This window comes from Ochotona princeps, chromosome 5, assembly GCF_030435755.1.
Source record: "Ochotona princeps isolate mOchPri1 chromosome 5, mOchPri1.hap1, whole genome shotgun sequence".
Taxonomy (NCBI): Eukaryota; Metazoa; Chordata; class Mammalia; order Lagomorpha; family Ochotonidae; genus Ochotona; species Ochotona princeps.
The window spans coordinates 7,948,704-7,970,858 of NC_080836.1; the positions used below are offsets into that span (position 1 = coordinate 7,948,704).

A 22,155-nucleotide genomic window follows, 5' to 3' on the forward strand; every position below is an offset into this window, starting at 1 on the left:
CCAGCAAATCTCTGGTGTCCCACAAAAGATAAATTTGTTTGACATCCCAACTGATAGAGAAGGACTTGGAATGTTTGCATACCATGTCATACTGAAATCAGTTGAGGGTTATTCGCAGCAGACAAAAGCTGGCACTTATCAGTTATCCTACAGAACAGCACAGCAAGCTTCTGTGTGGGGAAACAACACTGAACAACATATAAGCAGTTGTAAGTTTCAAAGTGGTCAGTTTCACAGTGTGATGATGGCAAATTCATAGAGTGGAGTACCAAGAGGATCTGGTGGAGTAATCCAGGTGGTGAAACTTCAAGTGAATCAGGGTAACAGTATTGAATCTGAAGTGCTTATTAAGCTTAATTCTCTGCTCATCATATCCATTACTCAATTTCTGACACTAAAAGATAAAGTGGGGCAATTACATGGGCGCAATAAATGATAGCTGATTAAAATTAAATCACTTTCATAAATGTAATAATAAATGATTGTCTTAAAATATTTATTCCTGACATCCTGGAAACAGAAGCAAAAACAGTGAAGTTAGCATTGTCTTGGCTTAAATAACTGAGATTCTTTAATAAACTGTTGAAAAGTGTAAATGCATAAAAATTACATGAAAGACCAATAATAGAAATGCAAAGTACTAGCTACCATTTTTATTACAGTAATTCTTGGCATTGGTAGTAACACAGAAGAGGCATAACAACATTTAATTTAGTCAGTAAATACCAACTATGTGATAAGGAAACATTTGAGTAAATGCCTAAAAACGCCCTCCACACTGTAATAAAAAAAATAACAATAACAGCTTAGAAAAGATCCCTAGGAAGAAACAAGAAATTGCTATATTTAAGAATTTTGCCCCCTTCCTGCTTGAATTCATTCAAAGATTGGGATTTAAACTAGAGGTTAAAAAGCCAGTGAAGGTTTTGCCACAATGGCTCAGTTGGCTGATCCTTCCCGTGCAAATCAGGATTCCACATGGGCATACATTCCTGTTCTGGCCAGTTCACTTACTATTCCACCGCTCTGCTTGAGGCTTGGGAAGAGAGTAGAGGATGGCCCCAAGCCTTGGGATTCTGTATCCGCATGGGAGAGCTGGTAAAAGCTCCTGGCTTCAGATGGGCTCAGTTCGAGCCATTGCAGCCATTTGGGGAGTGGGCCAGCAAGTGGAAGATCTTTGTTTCTTTTGCTCCTCTCTCTGTAAAACTGTGGTTTCAGTAAAAATAGATACATCTTTAAAGGAAAAGTCAGTGCAGACACAAGCATCACATTTGGTCTGCTCCTGACACCAGCTGCCTGTTAACGAAGACCCTGTAGGAGGGGAGGCGGTGGTGGTGGTGATATTCAAATGATTGTCTCCTCTCCACCCAGGTAGGAGATTTGGAATGAATTTCCAGCTCCAGGTTTCAGACAGACCCAAACCAGCCTTAGGACATTTGGAAAGTGAACCAAGCAGATGGGACTATCTCCTCTGTCTCTCTGCTTCTTGAAAATATCAAATAAATAGAAAAAAAAAAGCCGTTTTGAAGAAAAATCTGTGACTTATTATATTTCCTTTTTTTCTATTTCAGAAATTTTATTAGTATTATAGAGTCATGTTCTCAATACCATTTTCTAAGAAATTACATTATTTTGGGGGGAAGACCAAAATTTGAAATCATCATTAGTTATTTTAAAAGGTATGTTTCTTATATTTGTTTTTCACAGTAATAATTTCCTGATTCCCTTTTTAAAATTTGAAATATACAGTTCCTTAGGTTCTGAGCCTCTCCCTTCCGCCCTCACTATTCCCATTCTCTCCAGTGTTTTCCCCTATAACAATAGTACAGTCCTTCAACAACTGTCACAGGTCCATCATTCCACATTTTCATGTATCCTGACATTGTAGGTATAGAGAATGCTAGAAATTCCACCATCCTACTGTCAAGACACACTGGGCAGTTCCATTGGGAATACATTTCTTATTCTGGAGTAGAGAGGTGCCTACTGCAATATGCCTTCCTACAATGATTTCAAAGAAAATGACACAGTATGAGGAATAATCATGATGACCACAGAAAGCAGTAATGACACATTTCAAATGAGAAGGCAGGGCTCTGACAGACACAAGCATGCTCGTGTGTGAGCAGTGCACACTGAATGAATGAATGCAGCCTTCCATGGGAAACCTGGCTTGTATGGCTGGACTACGCACAGAAACAAGCACGGAAGTCCACACGAGGAGTGAAGAATCACACTATGCAGATAGGCAGGGGACAGGAGAAAGTCTGGATTCTCACAAGCTGAAAGCTAGAGCATATCAGATCCACATTTCTATTTAAATTGATCATTAAATATATGTCATTTTAGCTAGGAATATCATCAAGCTCAATTTACATTAGATATTGGAAGTGCTTCACTTGTAGTTCAAAAGTTAATCAATGTGAAGCAGCAAAACCAGCTTTCACTTCCCCCATTTGCTATTTTGTTCCTACAACAACAGCAAATGAAATAAGACCTTGGAGTAACTTTCTCATTAGAATATTTGAAGTTTTGTTAAACTTCCATCTATCACATAATCACACAATGTTCCAAACCAGAATAAACTTTAAGGGTCACTTGGCAGTCTATGATAATTTCAGAGAGAATGGACTGGCTGCCATGGATCAGAAGCAGCTGCTCACTGCTCACACAACAGCTCTGTGGACTTGGAGGCCTTTCTCCCTCCGTCCCTGCCACTGGCTGCCACGCTGACTGCTCACAGGACCTCCCTGAGCTATGAGTTAAAGAATGACCTTGGAAGTTATCCAGTGACCACCTGATTATGCGATATTTGAGGCTCAGTAAGGTAAAGTGTGGCAACTGGTGTGAATGCTCAGGGTCATACAAAGAAATGACTATAGCTATAGATGCCATTGAACATGATTAGAATTGAAATCAGGAGGTTAGGAGCACAGAGAATTCAATTTAAAATGCAGTGTTTTCTGGAATGACTCCACAAAGTTAACTTTCAAATCGTAATGACTTTTAACGACCGCAGTCCGCCAAATAATGTCCAAGAGAATTTAAAATAAATATACATACTCTTTGCAGTTCTTATCACTCTAGCTAAAATATGGAGAAAACTCAAATATTCACCAGTAAATAAAGGGAATGAAAGAAAGCCTGATATATATGCATCATACTAGACAGACAAATATTCTTCATCCATGATAAGAGATGAAGTAGAGATACAAGCTACAAAGTTTGGAATCTCAAAGGCATCATAATCAAGAGAGTCAGGATGTTCCCCATTGTGTGTTTCCATTTTTGTGAAATATCCTGAATGGATCAACCAATAGAGACACAAACACTGATAGCTAGCACCTGAGAAGGTGGAGTGGAAGATAAGTTCTTTTTTTTTTTTTTTTTTTTAGAGTATAAATTTTTTTTATTATTTATTATTTTTACTTCATTAATTACATTGTGTTATGTGACACAGTTACATAGGTACTTGGGTTCTCCCCACCCCTCCCCAAACCCTCCCACCATGGTGGATTCCTCCACCTTGTTGCATAACCACAGCTCAAGTTCAGTTGAGATTCCCCCATTGCAAGCGTATACCAAACATAGAGTCCAGCATCTTATTGTCCAGTCAAGTTCAACGGCTTCTTAGGTATACCCTCTCTGGTCTGAAGACAGAGCCAGCAAGATAAGTTCTTAATGGGCAGATTGGTTTTTGTTTTTTCCTTTTTCTTTTTCTTTTTTTGCATGATTAAGCAGTTTTGAGATACCCAGAAATAGCAGTCTCACATTTTTAAATTACCCAATGTCACTAAGAGTGGTTAATTTTACATGACTGAATTTCACTTCAATTAATTAAAAAAAAAAAAACATGAAAAAAATGTTTAGTCTGTCATTGTGTTCTTCTGGGAAACCAGGTCATTTGGTCACTCCATTCTGAAACAGGAGCAGATGGTCCTGGGTTTCCAGGATTATGAGCAATGTCTTTAGCAGGAAAGAAGGGCTCGAGACAGATAACATAGGGGCACGAGTTTGCAAAATCTGTTAGGAAACAATGTGAAGGGAACACACTACAAATCAGAGCACCTGTTTCAAGTGTTGGCTCTTCTGCTCCCAAGATACCTGTCCATGCTCACCCTCAGAGGCAGCAGGTGATGGCTCAAATAGTTGCATCCTGCTGTCCATGTGGGCAAACCAGATAGAATTCAAGTCTATTGCCTTCAACATGACCCAGGACTGGTTGTCACAGGCATTTGGGGAGTGAATCAGCAGATGGAAGATTGAAGTCTGCTAGTCTGTCTCTTACTGTCTCTCTCACGTGGAATAAAAATATGTGATTATGTTAAGGAAATAGAAAAACCAGCTTCTCTATGGAGGTAAATAAAACATAGGAAGAAGCAGATACATGTATGCATGTCCACATACATGAACTCACACACAAACATGCACTAGCTTAGATACCCATATCCTTGCACACATATGAAAACATGAATGTATTCACACTAATAAAGATGTGCATGGAGATCTTTACACACATTCATGTTCTTACAGTGTGTAGCATGAGACATGTCTGCCTATACTGGTGTGCATATGCACACATAATCCCCTACACGAGCTAATGTGCATACACACAGAGGTCAAAACCATGCACATAGTGTTGAGAAAGCATAGCTTGACTTTGATACCCTATGTCAACCTCTAGGAATTTTTCTTGTGACTCAGTATACAAAACCTTAATCCACATCATTGGAGATTTTCTATACTGACACACATGACCATCTTTCTGACTTCCCACATGTCATGTGAGCATGTGAAGCCTGGTTGGCATGGGTGACAAGTATGCTCTTCCTGACATTGCATCTGGAACTGCTGGTGGGACTTCCATGTTTACATTATCCTCTGCAATGGACAGACACTGCTGCTTTTCATTAGCTAATATTCATTTGCCACCTTCCTATAGAAGGGTCTGGCATCCACTAAGGATCAGGAGGTTACAGCATCTGGTCACAAATGGTTTGGTTCTCCTCTACATTTCTATGATCTCTAGCCTTATAATGCCTTTGGAATACAACACTCTTCCCTAAAGATCAGTTGTTTTATAAGTACTGTTGGCACAGGACGTTGGGTCCTCAGGTACTCCACTGGATTTTTATAGTTAGAAATAGCCTACCCACTCTTCTCCTGTCCTGTCAGTACATCTACCTATTGGGCTCTGCACTCTGGCAGGTAGCCATTAAGTTCTTGCCAGTTGCCAAGGAGTCCATTCTCAGCTTCTTCCCTTCAGATGAACTTTGGGTCATCCCAAAGGACAAATGCAGGGTCGCTGTTAGCTGGTGTCTTCACGGCAGACATGAGTCTAACTGCTCATCTGACATTCAAAGCCCTGAATCTAGTTCCAGTGAGTAGTTCACAACACCTAGATGGGGAGTGGTTGAGTGTGACCGACCATCTCAACTGGCCAAGATTTTATAACTTATCTTCCTCCATCCCTGGAAATTGATCACTTTAGAAAGACAAGAATGCTTCACTGAGTATGGACTATGAATATGAACACAGGTGTTTTCCTTGATCACTAAAAACAGCCTGCATCATCAGAAGGGTTAAATTGTACAATGCATATGGCGTTCACAGAGTCTATAGTCCTGTACTTTGGAGGTGGGAGTGATACAAACGTGAATAACAAAGAAGTCACTGATTCTCCAGGGAAGCATCTACATATTCAGAGAAGAAGCATAGGCAGGGAGCTATGCAGAAATGCAAGGTGGGGTGAGAGAGGGCACATGCGTCTGTGAAAATCACCACTGAGGGTTACAAACTGAAGCCCCTGCTTTGCAACTGAATCTGCTTCTTCCCGTCCTTGTTGAGCAGGCCTGGAGACCTGAGTGTGTGTAAAGAACCAGATTACAGGCCATAACTATCCATTGCAGTATATGCCCTTCATCATTAAACATGGGCAATGGCCAGACCAAGAATGTGCAATTTGCCTATAAAACAAAATTTCCCATGCGGCCTTATCCTCATAACTGGATGTTTTAAGGCTTTAAAGGAAGACTTCGTCAGCAGTACATCTTTAGAATTTTCATATATTACATTGCTTTCTGTGTAATATTTGATCAAGTATACACTGGGCTTGGCATGATGATTCAATGGTTAAATCCTCACCTTGCAAGTGTCAGGATCTTATATGGACTGGTGTTGTACTTCCCATCCAGCTCTACTTCCCATCCAGTTTTCTGCTTGTAACATGGGAAAGAAGTGGAGGGTGGCCCAAAGCCTTGGGAGCTTGCACACACATGGAAGATCTGATTGAAGCTGCAGGATCTTAGCTTCAGATTGGCTCAACTGCAAACATTGTGGCAATTTGGGGAGTGAATCAGCAGATGGAAGAGCTTTCTGTGTTTTCTTCTCTCTGTAAATATGCCTTTCTAATAAGAATAAATAATTCTAAGTGTACATTGGATTAAATATTTACAAATAATATATGGGTATAATAGCTATCTATCAATATATATATATATCAGATATATATATATATCCATATATATATCCATAAATATATACCCAATGTTGCCAAGATTTAGTTTATTTACTTGAATTGCAGAACAATAATAAGAAGAAAAGTCAGAAAAAGGGAGAGAAATTTAATCCAATGACTCACTTTCCCAAAACTGCAATGCTTGGATCTGAGCCAATCCAGAGCCTTGTTCAGAGCCCCATGTGGGTGACAAGGGTCTTGTACATTTAGATCATCATCAGCTTCTTTCCAAGGTTTGTTAATAATAAACTGTATCAGAAACTGAGCAGCCAGAACTCTATTTGGTGCTCAAATATAAGATGTTGGCATTGGAGCTGGTGACTTAACCCACTGTACCATAATGCCAATCCCAAAAAATCTTTTAAGAGAAACATGTCATATGCAAAGGTATACATTAGGCAAGAGTTTTGGAAATGGCAAAGAAACAAATTGGACAGGTGAGGCACATAACCAAATATTTGGTCTGATTTAGAGAAAATGAGCTCAAACCAGAAATTTTCAAGGCACAATTATTGACTTATTTTTTCCAACAGAAATCAGGCAACACGAGTCTTTATGAAATACACAAAGTAGAAACTTCACAATATTAGCCACAAGATCTTAGCTCTGAAAACGCTAACAGTAATAATGGTGCAACTGAAAGGGAAATTCCAAACAAGTCACTTTCAGAAGTGGAGTCTTGAAATATTTTCAGGTTTAAGTGGCAAAATGAACTCCATGCTATTTAGATGTGCTTTAGTGCATAACATCATTATCAATGGCCTCTTACAAAAGTAGAAATCCATAGATTGGAGTTTGGCTTAAGGTTTAAAGCAGGTTTTGTCCTCAGCTCTGATTCCCTTCTCCACCTTCTTCTCAAGGTATGCACTAGGAGACAATGTTGTTTCAAGTCCTTGAGTTCCTACCGTTCATTTAGACCATGTGGAGTACGTTCTTTGGTCTGGCTTCAATCCACCTCAACAACATTGGGGATCTGGGGAATGAGCCAATCAATGGATGGAGATGTCCTATACCAAAATGAATAAATCAATAATTCCAAAGTCATGCAATCCTCCCTGATCTTCCTTGCCTCTTTGTGCTCCTTTTTCTCATGGGGAAACATCTTGAATTCTAATCTGTGCTCATCCAGCTGCTGGTGCTTTCCTTCTCAGCAAGGGTGTGACAGGCCCTCAGAGGCTGGTGCAGGGAGCTCATTACTCTCAGTTCAGATTCTCTTCATTTCATTACCTTGTCAGCATTGAAATGAAAGCACTGCCCCAGATACCCCAGGCAATGGGCAAACACATTGATAACAGCACCATTGTCAAAGAAGAGGGATACCAGTTTAGGAAAATCAATAGGGAGTGTGGTTGCACGAGCTTATTAACAACTGCTGCTGTTTTCCAGCAGCATAAGGTCTCAGAACTCTATATTCACCATCTCTTATCTTCATACTAATCCAGTAGAACAGATGATACAGCTGCCACCTCATAGAGGAGGACTATGAGGCGCAGAGAGGTGCCATTAGCAGTGACGGGACAGAAAGTGCCTTTTGCACCCAGAACCCAATCACTTTTCTACCTCAATGTAATGACTATTGTGAGAAAGCATTGTTAATATAAGGAGCATGGAGACACACACAGACCTCACGACAGCTGGAGCAATGACATTGCACACATTCTTACATAGCATAAAACCAACTAGATTCCTCACTGTGGTATTTGTGATATTGCTTCAGCATAAATTCTGGAACTCCAATATGTAAGGAGGATATAACCCAAAGTAAGACTTAGGTTCTGTCTTGGGACCTTTATGATTACATCATGCTTTATTAAAGCCAGGGATAGGGCCTGCAATCCCAGTTATAAGAATACATTCTATGATTTTAGGCTTGGTTGGGCCACAGAATGTCAGATAGTTACAATCCATCACATGCAACTTTCCTTTCAAAAATATAAGCTTGAATAATATCTGGTTGGTTTGAGCTTAACACTTAAAATATAGTTCCTTCACTAACATAATATTTCCCATCTCTCTCTCTCTCTCTCTCTCTCTCTCTCTCTCTCTCTCTCTCTCTCTCCCTCTCTCTCTTTCTCTCTCTCTCTCTCTATCAGTGACTGCCATGGCCATACTAACTGTCTCATCCATCCATTCAGAGCACAAAGGACAAGTAAATTTGAAGCTGTAACAGGCAAGGAGTGGGCAGCCATTATCTCTCTTCTAGGAAACCCTTTTATCTCCGGAAGAAAAGCAAATCCAATGTCAATCTCAACAGGGAAAGAGCTGAGTTAAATGACCTGATGTGCTGTATGTACATTTTTACCATTACTGTTATTAAAATGTTGCCATTAACTGTTGGCCCTCATAGCAGTCACATCAGCAGCATTAGGATCTAATCCAAATACTAACACAGAATTGAAAAACATAAATTGTCTTTTCATTAAGAGAACTAAAGCCCAATGCAATAAGTAATTTGGCTAGGTCACATTAGTCATTGCTGCAGTTAGAATCCCAGATCAATTTTCATTCCACACTTAGCCCATACAAAAACATTCTATACTCTCTCCATTACAAAAGTCTTACAACTGCTTTATTTTTAGGCTCATATCATGTGAATGGATAAGACTTTGTTGCGGGAAGTTTCAACAGAATAAAACAGAATGGGCTTTCCGGAAGAAGTCCTGTTATTCCTTGGAAAATTAAAAAGCAGAGAGCAGGCATTTATCTTAGTAATTATAATTCTTGCCTCCCACATAATGCATTTGTGTCCTAACTCCAGCTTCCTGCTAACGCACATTCTGAGTAGCAGCAGTGACGTCCCACCCAATTGATTCTTGTCATTGACATGGGCAACTTGGATGGCTTTCCTGGTACCCACATCTAAACATGGCCCACTCTCACTTTTTCCAGGAATCTGCGGAAAGAATGAGTTGATGAGAGCTCTTCCTTTGTAGATCTATATCTACATTTATATCTATATCTATATTTGTATCTAATCTACATATAGAAATATACAGACATATGTAAGTGGCCTATATAGGAGTAACATAGAGAAATGTACACATGTCTCTGCTTTTTCAACCAAATAAAACATTTTAAAAATAAGCAAACCAGAAAGTTGAAAAAACTCAAAGTCTGATATTGCATGATGTAATAACATCGCAGGATGTAGTAAAAAAGGCACCACTTCACAATGAAGAAAGTCATTTTAAATGAACAAATATGAAGCATTTTATATTTTCTTACTCAGAGACATTGAGGCAAGAATTATCTAAATGAAATATAGGTCAATTACACAAAATATTACAATTTGAGGCAGGAAGATGTATAGTACACACAATTTCTAGTCTGTTATTGTAACAGCATCATGTTCTGTCCCACTTGAAAGAAGGTGAGTAAAACAGCAATGAGAGAAATGCTCCACATGTTAGAGTTGTTTCCTCCACAGTTAAGCTCACGTTTCATTGAAAGGTCCAGATTCCTTCTGAGAAATAGCCTTTCCATGGTGCCAACACACTTGCTTAACATAGAGTGGACATCTCTATGCATTCCCAATGCCTGGATATAATCAGCTACCACAGTGTAATCTTGGGAAACTACATCCCAGGATTTTTTTTTCTGGCACGTTTATTATAAAAAGACTATCTCTTGTCCTTGAGATGATGCTTAAAGTTGTTAACTTCACCCTCATTATTATGAAAAGCATGCCCGAATAGCCATAGAAAGGCAAATGGAGCCACAGAGAAGGTGATATATTGATCAAGACTATCATGTGGGTATTTCATTATGGTAACTTGGTTACTTGTTCTCCTAACACTATGTCTCAAGGGATTTTTTTTTTTCTCTTTAAAATAGACATTTAAGGAGAAACAAGAGGGTGGCATAGTGTAAAACACATGTTTAAACGGATGGAGAATCATGAACCAAGGTGAAACAGAGAGGCCATGAATCTAAGGAATAGGAGAGGAAAGATATATGGAGGAGTGACGCCTGGAGCCCCTTGTATCCAGGGAAGTAGCAGAGACATAGAGTGGTGTTGCAGTGACCAGATATCCCAGTGGTGGTCGGTAATTTATGATCGGAGCTCCACCAGTTGCCAGGTGGGAAGAATTTACTGGGAGCTCAGGAGTTGAACCCACGCATAGAACTGGTCATGCTGCTGATTCGCATGATTCAAGCATGAGCAGAAGCAGAGTGGCAGAGCCCAAGCTGGTGTATGCAGGAGTAGGGTGTATTTCACAGCTCAGATCCCCACCAAAGCCACATCAGGTGATACATTGTGTGCTGAGGAAAAGGCTGTGGGGTTGGAGGGACAACAGCAACATGAACATGTGCTAAGCCAGGAACTAGCCAATTTCTGGATGGAAGCTTGGCACTGGTCCCACAGGGAAAAGAATATTGACTGGTCATACTACAGGTTTCACCCAAGATAGGTACGTATGGTTCACAGACTTAAAGACCACGCAGACCGAGATCCCCACAAGTGCCACATACTGTGCCATTTTGTGTATTGAGGAAAAGGCTGTATGAGTATCTGGCAAGGTTGCTGGAAGGGAGATGTATGTTGAAGGAAAAACAGTGAGCTCCACATGAGCTCCACATGAGATCCACATGATCTAAGCTGGGAGAGAACCCATGTCTGGCTCAACACAGTGTGCTGGTTCCACAGGGAAAAGAAAATGAACTTGGCATCCTAGAGGTTCCACACAAAATAGATTCTGGTGGCCTCCAGACCTAACAGCCAACAGGCCTAGTATCCACCACTGCCACATCAGGTGCCATTTTGTATATTGTGGTAAAGGTTGTGGGGCTATAAGAACAAGAGTGAGCTGTGCAGGTGCTGAACCAGGAGATAATTCACTTCCAGCTCAATGCATTGCACTTGTCTCACAGAAAAAAAATAGTAGGTTCCAATGAAAATAGATTCTGGCAGCCTTTAAACCTCATGGCCAGGAGATTCCAGCAAGACCAGCAGCACAGAGAATCCAGTTATTTTGGGTAGCTCCCATCTCCCTAATCCTGGGCAGTGCTCAAACCAGGAGTGTGATAAAGGTTGTGCCAGGCAATGGCACAGCCACAGCACAAGATCAGGAGTTGGGCTATGGGACTGTAGTGGAAGCCTAGCACAAGCATCTGGGACTGAAACTTGATGGAGGGAATGGCACAGATGATTGTAAACAAAGAACCTGCTAACACATGCAGTCAGTAATATCAACCTGTAGGCTAGTGGACAATATATTGTTGAAACTAGCCCTAAGGAGAGGCATCTATGAAGAAAACTACAAAACACTAAAAAAAGAAATAGAGGACTTCAAGAAGTCTCAGTCACTCTCAGTACCCTTATTTGCCTGCTAGAACAGTGGCAATGTCCATGGAAGTCCCTTAGAGTCATTCTCACCTGGACATGAACTCACAGGTCCCTACACTGTCCCAACTGTGTCATCTGTCAAACACCTTATAGGTCCATAACTCCAAGTACACAGAGCTCAGTGCTGGTAGCCAGAGGACATCACACAGTTCCATTGGTTCCCTAGCTTCCCTACCCAAGGAACCACCAGAGACTTTCAGCATCTGGTCACAGGCCTAAGCTGCCTTCCCTCCCCACAACCATGACTACGTGCTGCTGAAGGGGGTGGAGCTCCTGTTTTCTGTGCCTAGCACAACCCAAGGATCTATCAGAGCCTCTTGGCATCTGGCAGGGTAAAAATCCCAGTTGAGGGCCTAAGCTGCCTGCCCTCCCACCAGCCACCACAACATGCTGCTGGCGGGAATGGAGCTCTTGTTTGGCATGCCTAGCATGACGCAGAGTTCCTCCAGTGCCTCTCAGCACCTGCTGGGGTGAAAGTCCATGGTCATAGGTCTAGGCTCCTTAATAATTATTTATAGGAAGGATATGCAGGGGTCAGATTCTTTTAAAGCCTAAGATTTTTATTCAGAATTTTCACCTTCAGGTGAATATTAACAGAATAAATTTGAACCTTCAGAAAGACTCCATCTAAATTCAGAAAAAGAAAGTAAAAGACAGGCTTCCGCAATGAGGGCTATCCAGCATGCCCTTCTAATTTAGATGCATGAATTCTGCTGTGCTTTCTAAAAAATGCAGGTGCAACCCCCTACGTGATGCTTGGAATATTCACCAACATAGTGCTGTTGCCCCGGACACAGAATCTTTCCCCTTCTGACCTGAGGGCTTGTCAAGAACTGAAGAAGCCTGTTCTATAGATGTAATAAGGACTGACTCCAGCTTAAGGGATCAAAACCACAGGCAAGTGCATGCGTGCTGCGTGGCCATCTCCAAACGAGCTAGATTCTGTGCAGAATCTGACAATTACATTTCAAAATTCCTATAATCCTTTCCATGAAACACTGAACATATTTTTACATTTTGAAAGCTAACACTTCTAAATATTCAAGGGATGTCATCTCAGGAAAATAATTCTTGAATTTAGAATATCGTAAAATTCTGTGATCAAATATAATGATACCTATTGGGAAAGAAACAGGAGAAACGATGACCAGAAAAATCTAAGTTTGAACAGGAACAGAAATGGAAGTTTCTTTTATAAGTTTCAAGCTGTTGGAATTCCTAAATCAGTCTGACAGTCTATGTTGCTGTAACTGGGCCAAGTTAGATGGAGACATTGAACCCCCTTATCAATACTTTTTGAGTATGAGGAAAGCCAAGCTGAGCTCAACTTTCAATGGAATTGAGTAGTTTTCCAGGAATGGATCATTTATTTCCAAAGGGATGACTTTCTTCACTTTGTTTTCCATTTCTCTTGTATATATAGCATTGTATATATGTGTGCATCTGTGTGTGAGGGCGTGGTTGATTGGTGTGTGGGTGAGGCTATTTTCTCTTGAGCATAATAATGCAATATGCCAGAATCAAGTACTGTTCTTTGAAAATCAGAGTATGTCAACTTAAAAAAAAAAAAAAGAAAAAACTTAGCAACGAGCATTCCATGACTTATCATTGCGTACAATATTTTGTAGAGAAACAAGAACACGGTCTTGGGGCATATGATTCTGTCTTCCTTCTCCAAAGGCTGTTCTCTAAACCTTAGGATTCCCCCCATTAAAAAAAAAAAGATTATTTTCTTCATCAAAGCACAGGTAAACTCATAACTGCTAATAGGTGCGTACAACATTGTGATGTCCCAGAATTTTTACTTGGCTCTTTCATCTTAAAAAGAGAAAACAGGGCCCGGTGTGGTGGCCAAACAGCTACAGTTCTTGCCTTGCACACACTGGTATCCCATATTGGCACTGGTTCTAATCTGGGCAGCCATTCTTCCCCTCCAGATCCTTACTTATGGTCTGGCAAACCAGTCAAGGATGGCCCAAAGTCTTGGGACCCTGCTCCCGTGTGGGAGACCCAGAAGAGCTCCTGGCTCCTGACTTTGGATATGTGCACTTGGGGAGTGAATCATCAGACAGAAGATCGTCCTCTCTGTCTCTTCTCCTGTCTGTGTATCTGTCTTTCCAATAATAATAAGCAAATCTTAAAAGAGAAAACAAACCTGTTTTGTGTTAGCATGGAATGCATTTGTTGGAACTAAAGAAAACATATTCCCTGCACAATTTTTCCTTGTTCCTTACTGTAAAGAAAAACATTTATAAATGTTTGCTTTATGTTTGAAAATGTCCTACCAATCTTTTCCAAATTTGCGAAATATGGCTGCCTCTGTCCCCAATTCTCACTGTTTTCCACTGTCCACTCTTGTTTCTTCCAGGCCTGCTTCACTCTCGCTCTAATGTGTGAGCCTTGCCTCCCTTGCTTTCAAGGAATCTCCACCATGAGAATGCTTCATAAATAAGCCTGTTATTAATTTTGCCTCCCACCACCTCCAATGAGGGAATTTTCCTAGATAATGATGTTTTGGCTTAGTTGGGTTATTATCCATTTGTATAGTTAGAAAGTCCAGTATGCAATAATCTTCTACCCTAAGCACAACTTGTATATTTCATTAGATGTTCTTTCTGTCTTAAACCTAGTCCTTTGAAATTAATAATGAACAAGTGACAAGGCATTCATCAATATTTTATCATATACTGCTTTAAAGTTTATTCTTATCAGTACCATTGTTGGTTCAATTCAAAGGTGGGAAGAAGCACAGGAATGATGCGCACAGAGTTAGACACCTATGGGGAATGTTTGGCACTTCCAAACTGTAAAGCAGATGTCATGCAAACAGACTTAGGGCATGTTTTAAGAAAGCCCTAAGTAGCATTCCTCCCCAGGCTTTCCTGATGTGGTTGAAATGAAGAATGAATGACATGAAATATATTAGCTACCCTTGGGAATCATAACAAACAGGACCTGAGAAAGTATTTTGACTTTGTCAAAATCAGTGGATATTCTGTAGTTCCTTCCTGAAATTACAGAAAAGGAGGCTTCTTATGACAGCGGCCATAATAGCAAGATGATAAACTATAAATCGAATTAGGGTTTTCTTTGGGGAAATGTAGTACTGCTGTGATGCAAAACAGTGGGAATTTCAGGTCCAGAGCCTCTGAATGGTCAAGACACAGAACCCAAGTCTCTCACATTAATTTTCAATTTTAGTGAACCTAATACAATAGAGAATAATCAGATGACCTATCCATTGCTGGCAAACCTTTCAGAATAAGAAAATCAGGGAAAAACAACACAACTGTAATAAAAGCAATCATGAAAATATATGTTATAATGACATTTTTTATTTTAATCAGCAACTTGAACTTACGCATGCCTAAAGCTCACATTTATGCTCGTTATTTGTTCAGAAAAAGAAAAAAATTGAGAAATTGAAATGGTCTTAAACTGATGGCAGCAGCTGTCATCCATCAGAAGCAAACACAGAGAAAAGAGCAAATCTCTACACTAGAGAGTTAGAAAGCAGAAGTGAACAGATTTGAGGCTAGTAGATTTCAAGTATTAGAATTATTGGAGACAGGTACTCAATAACCATTAAGGTGATCAATGCATAAAATATTTTAAAAAGTTGCCAGTGGTGTATAGCAGGCTGATATGAGCATCCCCCATCACAGTCTGTGCTAGCTGAGGCCCTCGTTGCTACACCCCAATCCAGACTCCAACCTCGGAGAGCAACACATGATGATCCAAGTACTGGAGTGAATATCACCCATGTCAAGAAACGCATATTGAGTTTCGTGTTCCCGTTTCAGAGATTAGTGCTCCTGAACATTGGGACAATGAATTACCAGATCTCTCTCTCAGACATTCATACAACAAACTAGGTAAAGGCAAGACTATTTTAATAAGTATGTTTATGAAAGAATGAGTTATTTAGGAAACAAGATGGCTGATCAGGGTGGAAAGGTGCAGCTGAGAATACAGAGAGAACAACAAGTGAAAATCAGGTGTGGAACAGGCCTGGAAAAGGGAAACGCCATATAAAGTGAGCAAAGATCCCTGGAGAACGTGGGAGAGAACCAAGAGCTGTGAACACAAGGGAAAATTGTTGAGAACACCCGAAGTTCCAGCCAGCAGCACAAGAGGAAGATGGTGCAAGAAACACAAGCCAGACGTGAGAGGAGAGTGAAAGAAATGAATGTTTCACAAACACTAGGCAAGCCCTAAAAATGTCACTCAAAAATGTGCTGGAAACAGAAAAAAAGAAAGTTAGTTTCCCTTTAAAGGGAAAATCTCCTCTTAAAGCCCACAAAAAATACCAAAGTTAAGCAAAGAAAACCCAAAGTAAACATGACAGCAACAAAGCACAACCTCTCAATGTTAACCCTGAAAACAAATGGCTTAAATTCATAATCCAAAGACATTGCCATTAGCTATTAGGCAAGAAAAGAAACTAAAGGAATTAAAATTAGAAAAGGAGAAGTCAAATTGTCTCTGTTTAGAGATGACCTGAATCTATACATAGAAAACCAAAAGACTAAATAGACTGTGGAACTTATAACATTGTTTATTAAGGTGACAGGGTACAAAATAAACATAAATCAATGGCTCTAGTGTGCACATGAAACTCCAGGGCTTAAAAAAACTGATCAGTTCAGTTCCTTTCAAAATAACAGAGAAAACACTTACATACCTTGAAATTCACCTAACAAAAGCTGTGAATTACCTCTATAATAAAAATTAGAAAACATTAGAAAAAAGAAATAGAAGACTTTAAAAACTGGAGAGAAACACCAGAAGATGGCTCTAGTGCAATAACCAAGTGGCTAAATCCTCAACTTGCATCCTCCGGGATCTCATATGGGTGCAAGTTCATTTCATGCCTGTCCCATGTCTCATTCAACTCCCTGCCTGTGGCCTGGGAAACTGTGGGAGTTGATATGGAGAATACTCAGACAACTGAAAATTCACCTACCATATGGCCAGCAGTCCCACTCCTGGAAATATATGCAAAAGAACTGATATATATCATATGAGAAAGCAACCTGCACACCTGTATGTACTGCAGCATAATCAACCATCAAACAACATGGAAACAACCTAGATTCCTATTGAAGGAGGACTGGATGAGGCAGTCGTGGCACATCTACTCCACAGAATACTACTCTGCTGTTAAAAAAAGTTACTGTTTGCAACCAAGTGGTCCCAATTGCAGAAATGAGTCAGTGAAATGAGTCAGTCCTCAAAAGTCAAATATCATATTTTTGCTCTAAGACAGCCTCTAAAATACAAAACAAAAAAACATAAAGGTAAATAAACATAATAAACATATTTTTGTAATTTCACAAAGGATGTAATGGAAAGTAGTGTATCAGGAATCAAAGAAAATCAACAGAATACAACTCTGGAATAGATGTAAGCCCCAAATGAAACTTCTAAATATGTCTGGAAAACAGAATACTATACTGTTTACCATTACTTCTAGCAACAGTGTCATGACCCACGTAAAGCACAGAGTGTTGGAGTCAAGATTACAGGTGAAGGACCATTTACTATAAAACATAGGGAATGATGACAACCTTTTAACAGGAGGTCATGTGCGTGGAGCAGGGGGGCACTCCAGAGTGGAGCAGGTGATAAGGAGGAAGCTTGGATCCCAACCATGAAGACTCCCAGACCTTCACCACAAACTGTTAATACGAGCAACAAGGACTATATCCCAACTGCCTAGGAGGCCACAGGGAATTGGATGCCCTAGGAGGCCAAGTACTCTGAGGTCACCCACCCCCAACCGGAGCTTCCACAGGGGATGGAAGAAGTCCAAACACTACCGCGCAGAAACCAACGTCATAGGAAAGACAACCAGAAGCCCTGAGCGGTCCGCAGAAACAGAAGAACAATAAATGTCCTTCGGGACCAGGGAGGAGAGCTTTCTCTGGTCCAAGCCTGGCTCCACCTCTGGACCCCCACCCTCCCTTGCAATGACCATCAGGATCGCTTCGAAAACCCCTCACAGCAAACAAATAATCATACAAACTAAAAAAAAAAACTAAAATAAATAGACAAACAACAGAAAGTAGAGCTTGAAATCTGACAGGAAAGACCTGGCATGGATTGGCTCATGCCTCGCTGGGTGGGACACAAAGATTAGTCACTCCTCACCATGGTGTTGAGGATTTTCCTGCACATCCCCCCCCAAAAAAAATGTTCTGCACCTTAAATGTCGACAAATATCTTGTTAGAGTTACAAGCCAGTCTAGATTGTCCTAAAGTCTGCCAAGATCAGCAGAATTATACTTCAACACAACAAATGGCTAAATACTAAAATGAAATAGACACGAGACAGCTGAATGGTACCTTATAGCCATTTGAAGGTATATAGCAGCCGGTCCTGTATATAAACTAAAATTGAAATGTCAATGAGCTAATCATAGGTTGTGGTTAGGACTTGCTTTTTTTTTTCTTTTTAATACACTGGTTACTCAAAACCATGTCAATTCCATAATGTTGCAAGTTGCTGTTGATGTTATATTGGGACTCTTAATTGACTGTGATGATATTCTACCAGCTCTAACTTCAGACCAGAAATGGTCTCCCCAAGAAACTATTCAACCCATCTGGACAATAAGTAGCTGGACTCTATGCTTGGTATATGTTTGCAAGGAAAGAATCTTGATTGAATTAGAACTGAATACTGCATCAAGGTGGAGGAATCCACCAGGGGGGAGGGGAGGGGGAGGGGTGGGGGGATTCCCAGAGCCTATGAAACTGTCACATAATGCAAAATAATTAATAAAAATATATATATATTTAATAAAAAACATAGGGAATGATGGGGAGGGGAGAAGGAGTGGCGGGGAGAAGGGAGGAAACTCTATCACTGCCAAATTTCAAAATGGAAAATAGGAATAATTAAAGAAAGAATGTTACTTTTTAAATAAAACAAGTGAAAAATGATTGACTGAAATTGATTAAATTGGAATTGGCATGAGTGGTGAGACTGTGAATCAGTATACTAAACCAGGTCAGCTGTCCAGACGTGATTTTCATGGCACAGTCAAAAATACTTCATTGAAAAGAGAGTAGGCTGTCATTATGGTGCTTGAGGTCAAGTTCCTGCATGTGCTGCAGGCACCCCAATTCAGAGGGTGTGTTCAAGACCCAGCTTTCATGTTTCTGATACAGCTGCCAGAAAACGCACCTTGAAAAGAGTAGAGGTGGCCTAGGTCCTGGTCTCCCTCCATCCATATGGGAGATTAGGATAGGGCTCCTGGATTTGGAACTTCCAGCTATTGCAGCCTCCCATGAGGTGAGCCAGCAGGTGGAAGATTACTCACTGTCACTGTTTCATACAAATAAGTGGATATTTCAAAACAGGATAAGTGATTTAAGGCTAGAATTAGAAAAACGAAGATTCATCTAATTCCCATTTAAATGAAGTGAATAGAGGAAAAAAAGGATAAGCAATACTTGTTAAGTAGAGAATGTTTGAAAATCAATAGATTTATATGAATAATGTTTGTGGACCAGGTACATAGATATGTGGTAACTAATGAATAGAGTCAGTAAGAAAGCAAATATCCAGAAAGGTCTTTGAAAAGCCTTATACATCAGAAAGCTAGAGCCAAACATAACACAGAAAGCCATGTACCACAGGGAGAGAGAGAGAATGACCTTAAAAGTAGCTTGGCACTGGAAGGCATGAGGGTTGTCAGAGCACTTCCAAAGTTGGGTAGACTGACAGCGGATGATTGCATCACAACCACAGAAGCCGAAAGACACCAGCCAATGATGCAATGAGAAACAGTTTAAAAACCGGCCCTCAGCAGCAGGGGTGAGCAGCACTGATCAGCAGTATTTCAGGTTTCCAAGGCGTGAGCTCTCTATCTGGAAAACTGCAAGCTGTTCTCACCACGCCACTGAATGCAGAGCTGGGGAGAGACGGTTGTGTGCAATTGCTTCATAGGAGTTGGTGCCAATGCGCCCCATCACAGCACGGCATGAGTTCTCAATGTCTGAGAACACCTGTCCTTCAATACTGAGTTGTATGTCTACCAAAATTATCTTCCAAGAATCAAAGTGAAATAAGGAGCATTTTATTTGCATATAAAGGATTAATGAAATTTTCCCTAATCTGGTAAAGACGAGAAACATTCAAGATATAAGAAGGAAAGAAACACAAATTGTGTGTACCTGGTAATAAAAGTGAGCAGTGAACGGGAAAACTTGGCAACAACGATCACACTCGCTTTTCCCTGACTCTCCATCATTCCCATCCTGGTCAACTACGTAAGCATCATCTAAATTAAAATAAAAAAACTGATGATTTAATTACTTTGATTGCACCTCTGTCAACATCTGAAGCACTATAAAATGATGACTCTCCCAGGCGGCATCCTTGCCACACACACATATCTCAGCTCTTCCTATACCAGCAATTTTAACAGCACATTTTTGATGGAGCTTAAGGCTCCAGATTGGAATCACCACATCAACACCTGATCTGTTTGTTTATGTATGTTAACGGAGCCCACTGTAAGGGCGCGGACTGAAGCAGCTAACCTGTGACTTTGCCCAAGGTCAACGACCTGGCGGTCCTGAGGCTGGCTTCCAAGGAGAAGCTACAGCTGTGCTGGGGATGCTGGTCCACCTGCAGAGAAACAGAACAAAGAGCTATTGGTGAGACCTATATGTGAAAGGCTTTTAAACATTTTCATCCTTAAATACCTGGAAAAACACAGACAGGGCAAACAGAGCAGATTCCTCTCTGGGATCTGCTCTAAGGAGAGATTAGAAAAGTCTCATTAATTTTCCTGCAATATACACAAAATACCTCTTTCTTTCTGTCGTGTGAAATGTGGCCTTTGATGCAAGTTTTCACCGGGGGAAATTCTATACAGTTCTTTGACAGATATTTTTTGTTCCAGATTGAGAAACAAGCCAACAAATGACATCTGCTCAGGAATTAATTGTGCATGATTAACATTAAATGGGACACACACACTCATTTCCTGTATCTTTTCTTTCTCCCCTCCCCCCCCCCCGGAACACAGATGGTCCTGACTTCAGGTGTTTCTAGGATCTGCATTTCTAGGCACATTCCCTACATTGCTTGCTCTTAACTGCAGCTCCATCGCTTTATCTAGGTATACAGTCTGTGCCACTGCTTTCACTCTAGTGAAATTCTGGCTGTTTCATTCAGCTTTTTCTTAGGATGCACATGCTGTTATTTCTGGAAAGGCTTTCCTTTGTCCTTTGTTCCTGGAGGGGGAATTCTTTAATTCACAGAAACTACACATTAGGAAGAGGGCCATGCATCGATCTGCAGCACCAACACAAACGTACTGTTTAAGTCCCACAACATACAACATTTATGAAGTGTTCTTGGCAGCTTCTCTGTAAGAAAGAGGCTGTTTGCCTGACTTTGCAAAACTCATGGAACCTCAAGTCCAGGACAATAACCAGCGTTCTATTGCCTCTTTTCCTCTGCATTCCTCTCCCCTGAGCAAAATCCCTCCAGAAATCTGGTGCCCTAGAGATTTAAACTAGGAAAGAAATATTGGTTATGACCTGTGGTGCATGATTGCCTTGTAATGGTACTCATTAGGTATTGAAAACTTGCTGTGCATAAAACAAAAGATGAATGTCTCTGTCCAAACCTCGAATAGACTTAGAAAACTATTAACTTCAGTTCAGTTTCCCAAGTAATTAAATGAAACAGTCAACAAACACTGATGTCTGGATTGAATTTTGTTTATTTTTCATTCTGTCCTCTCACTGGCTAATAATGTCTGTAAAAACTGCTCACTTTTGTGGTCACACGCACATTTACTTCTTATGTCTCAACATTTCTCCTTTCTACCAGACCAGGGGAGTTCGCATATTCTATAAATGAGAAAAAATTAAAAAGGTTCTTTATTTCATTTCGATCTTAGGGATAATTTTGGTAGACATGCTATGCAATACTGAAGGACAGTTGTTCTCAGCTGATGAATGAATGTGCTAGAAAGTTAAAAACAGAGTGTTTACAAGTTTCTCAAATACGCTGAAAGATACAGCCAAGCAAAGCAGACATGATTCCGTGTGATGAAGGGCTGCATGACAGGTTCATGTGATTCTCCGTGACCTTAGCAAGTTATCAAGTTGTTAGATGCATGACATCACAGCACCCAAAAGATAATACTCATTTATTGTAAAAATGCTCTTTTCATAATATTCTAGGGAGGCAAAAGTAGGTGGGAGTGGGAAGAAATATCTCTGTTGCTCTCAATTGTCCTATACGTATCTTCTATTCATAAAA

At 40.4% G+C, this 22,155-nt stretch overlaps 1 protein-coding gene across 1 annotated transcript in view; it reads right to left on the reverse strand.

The window, feature by feature from the left end:
• LOC101519617 (contactin-associated protein-like 5) overlaps positions 1-22,155 on the reverse strand; it is a 384,664-nt gene that overhangs the window by 15,409 nt on the left and 347,100 nt on the right. Inside the window, exon 22 of the mRNA XM_058664176.1 lies at positions 20,418-20,505. Coding sequence (XP_058520159.1) covers positions 20,418-20,505 — 88 coding nt within the window. The remainder of the gene's footprint in view (positions 1-20,417; positions 20,506-22,155) is intronic.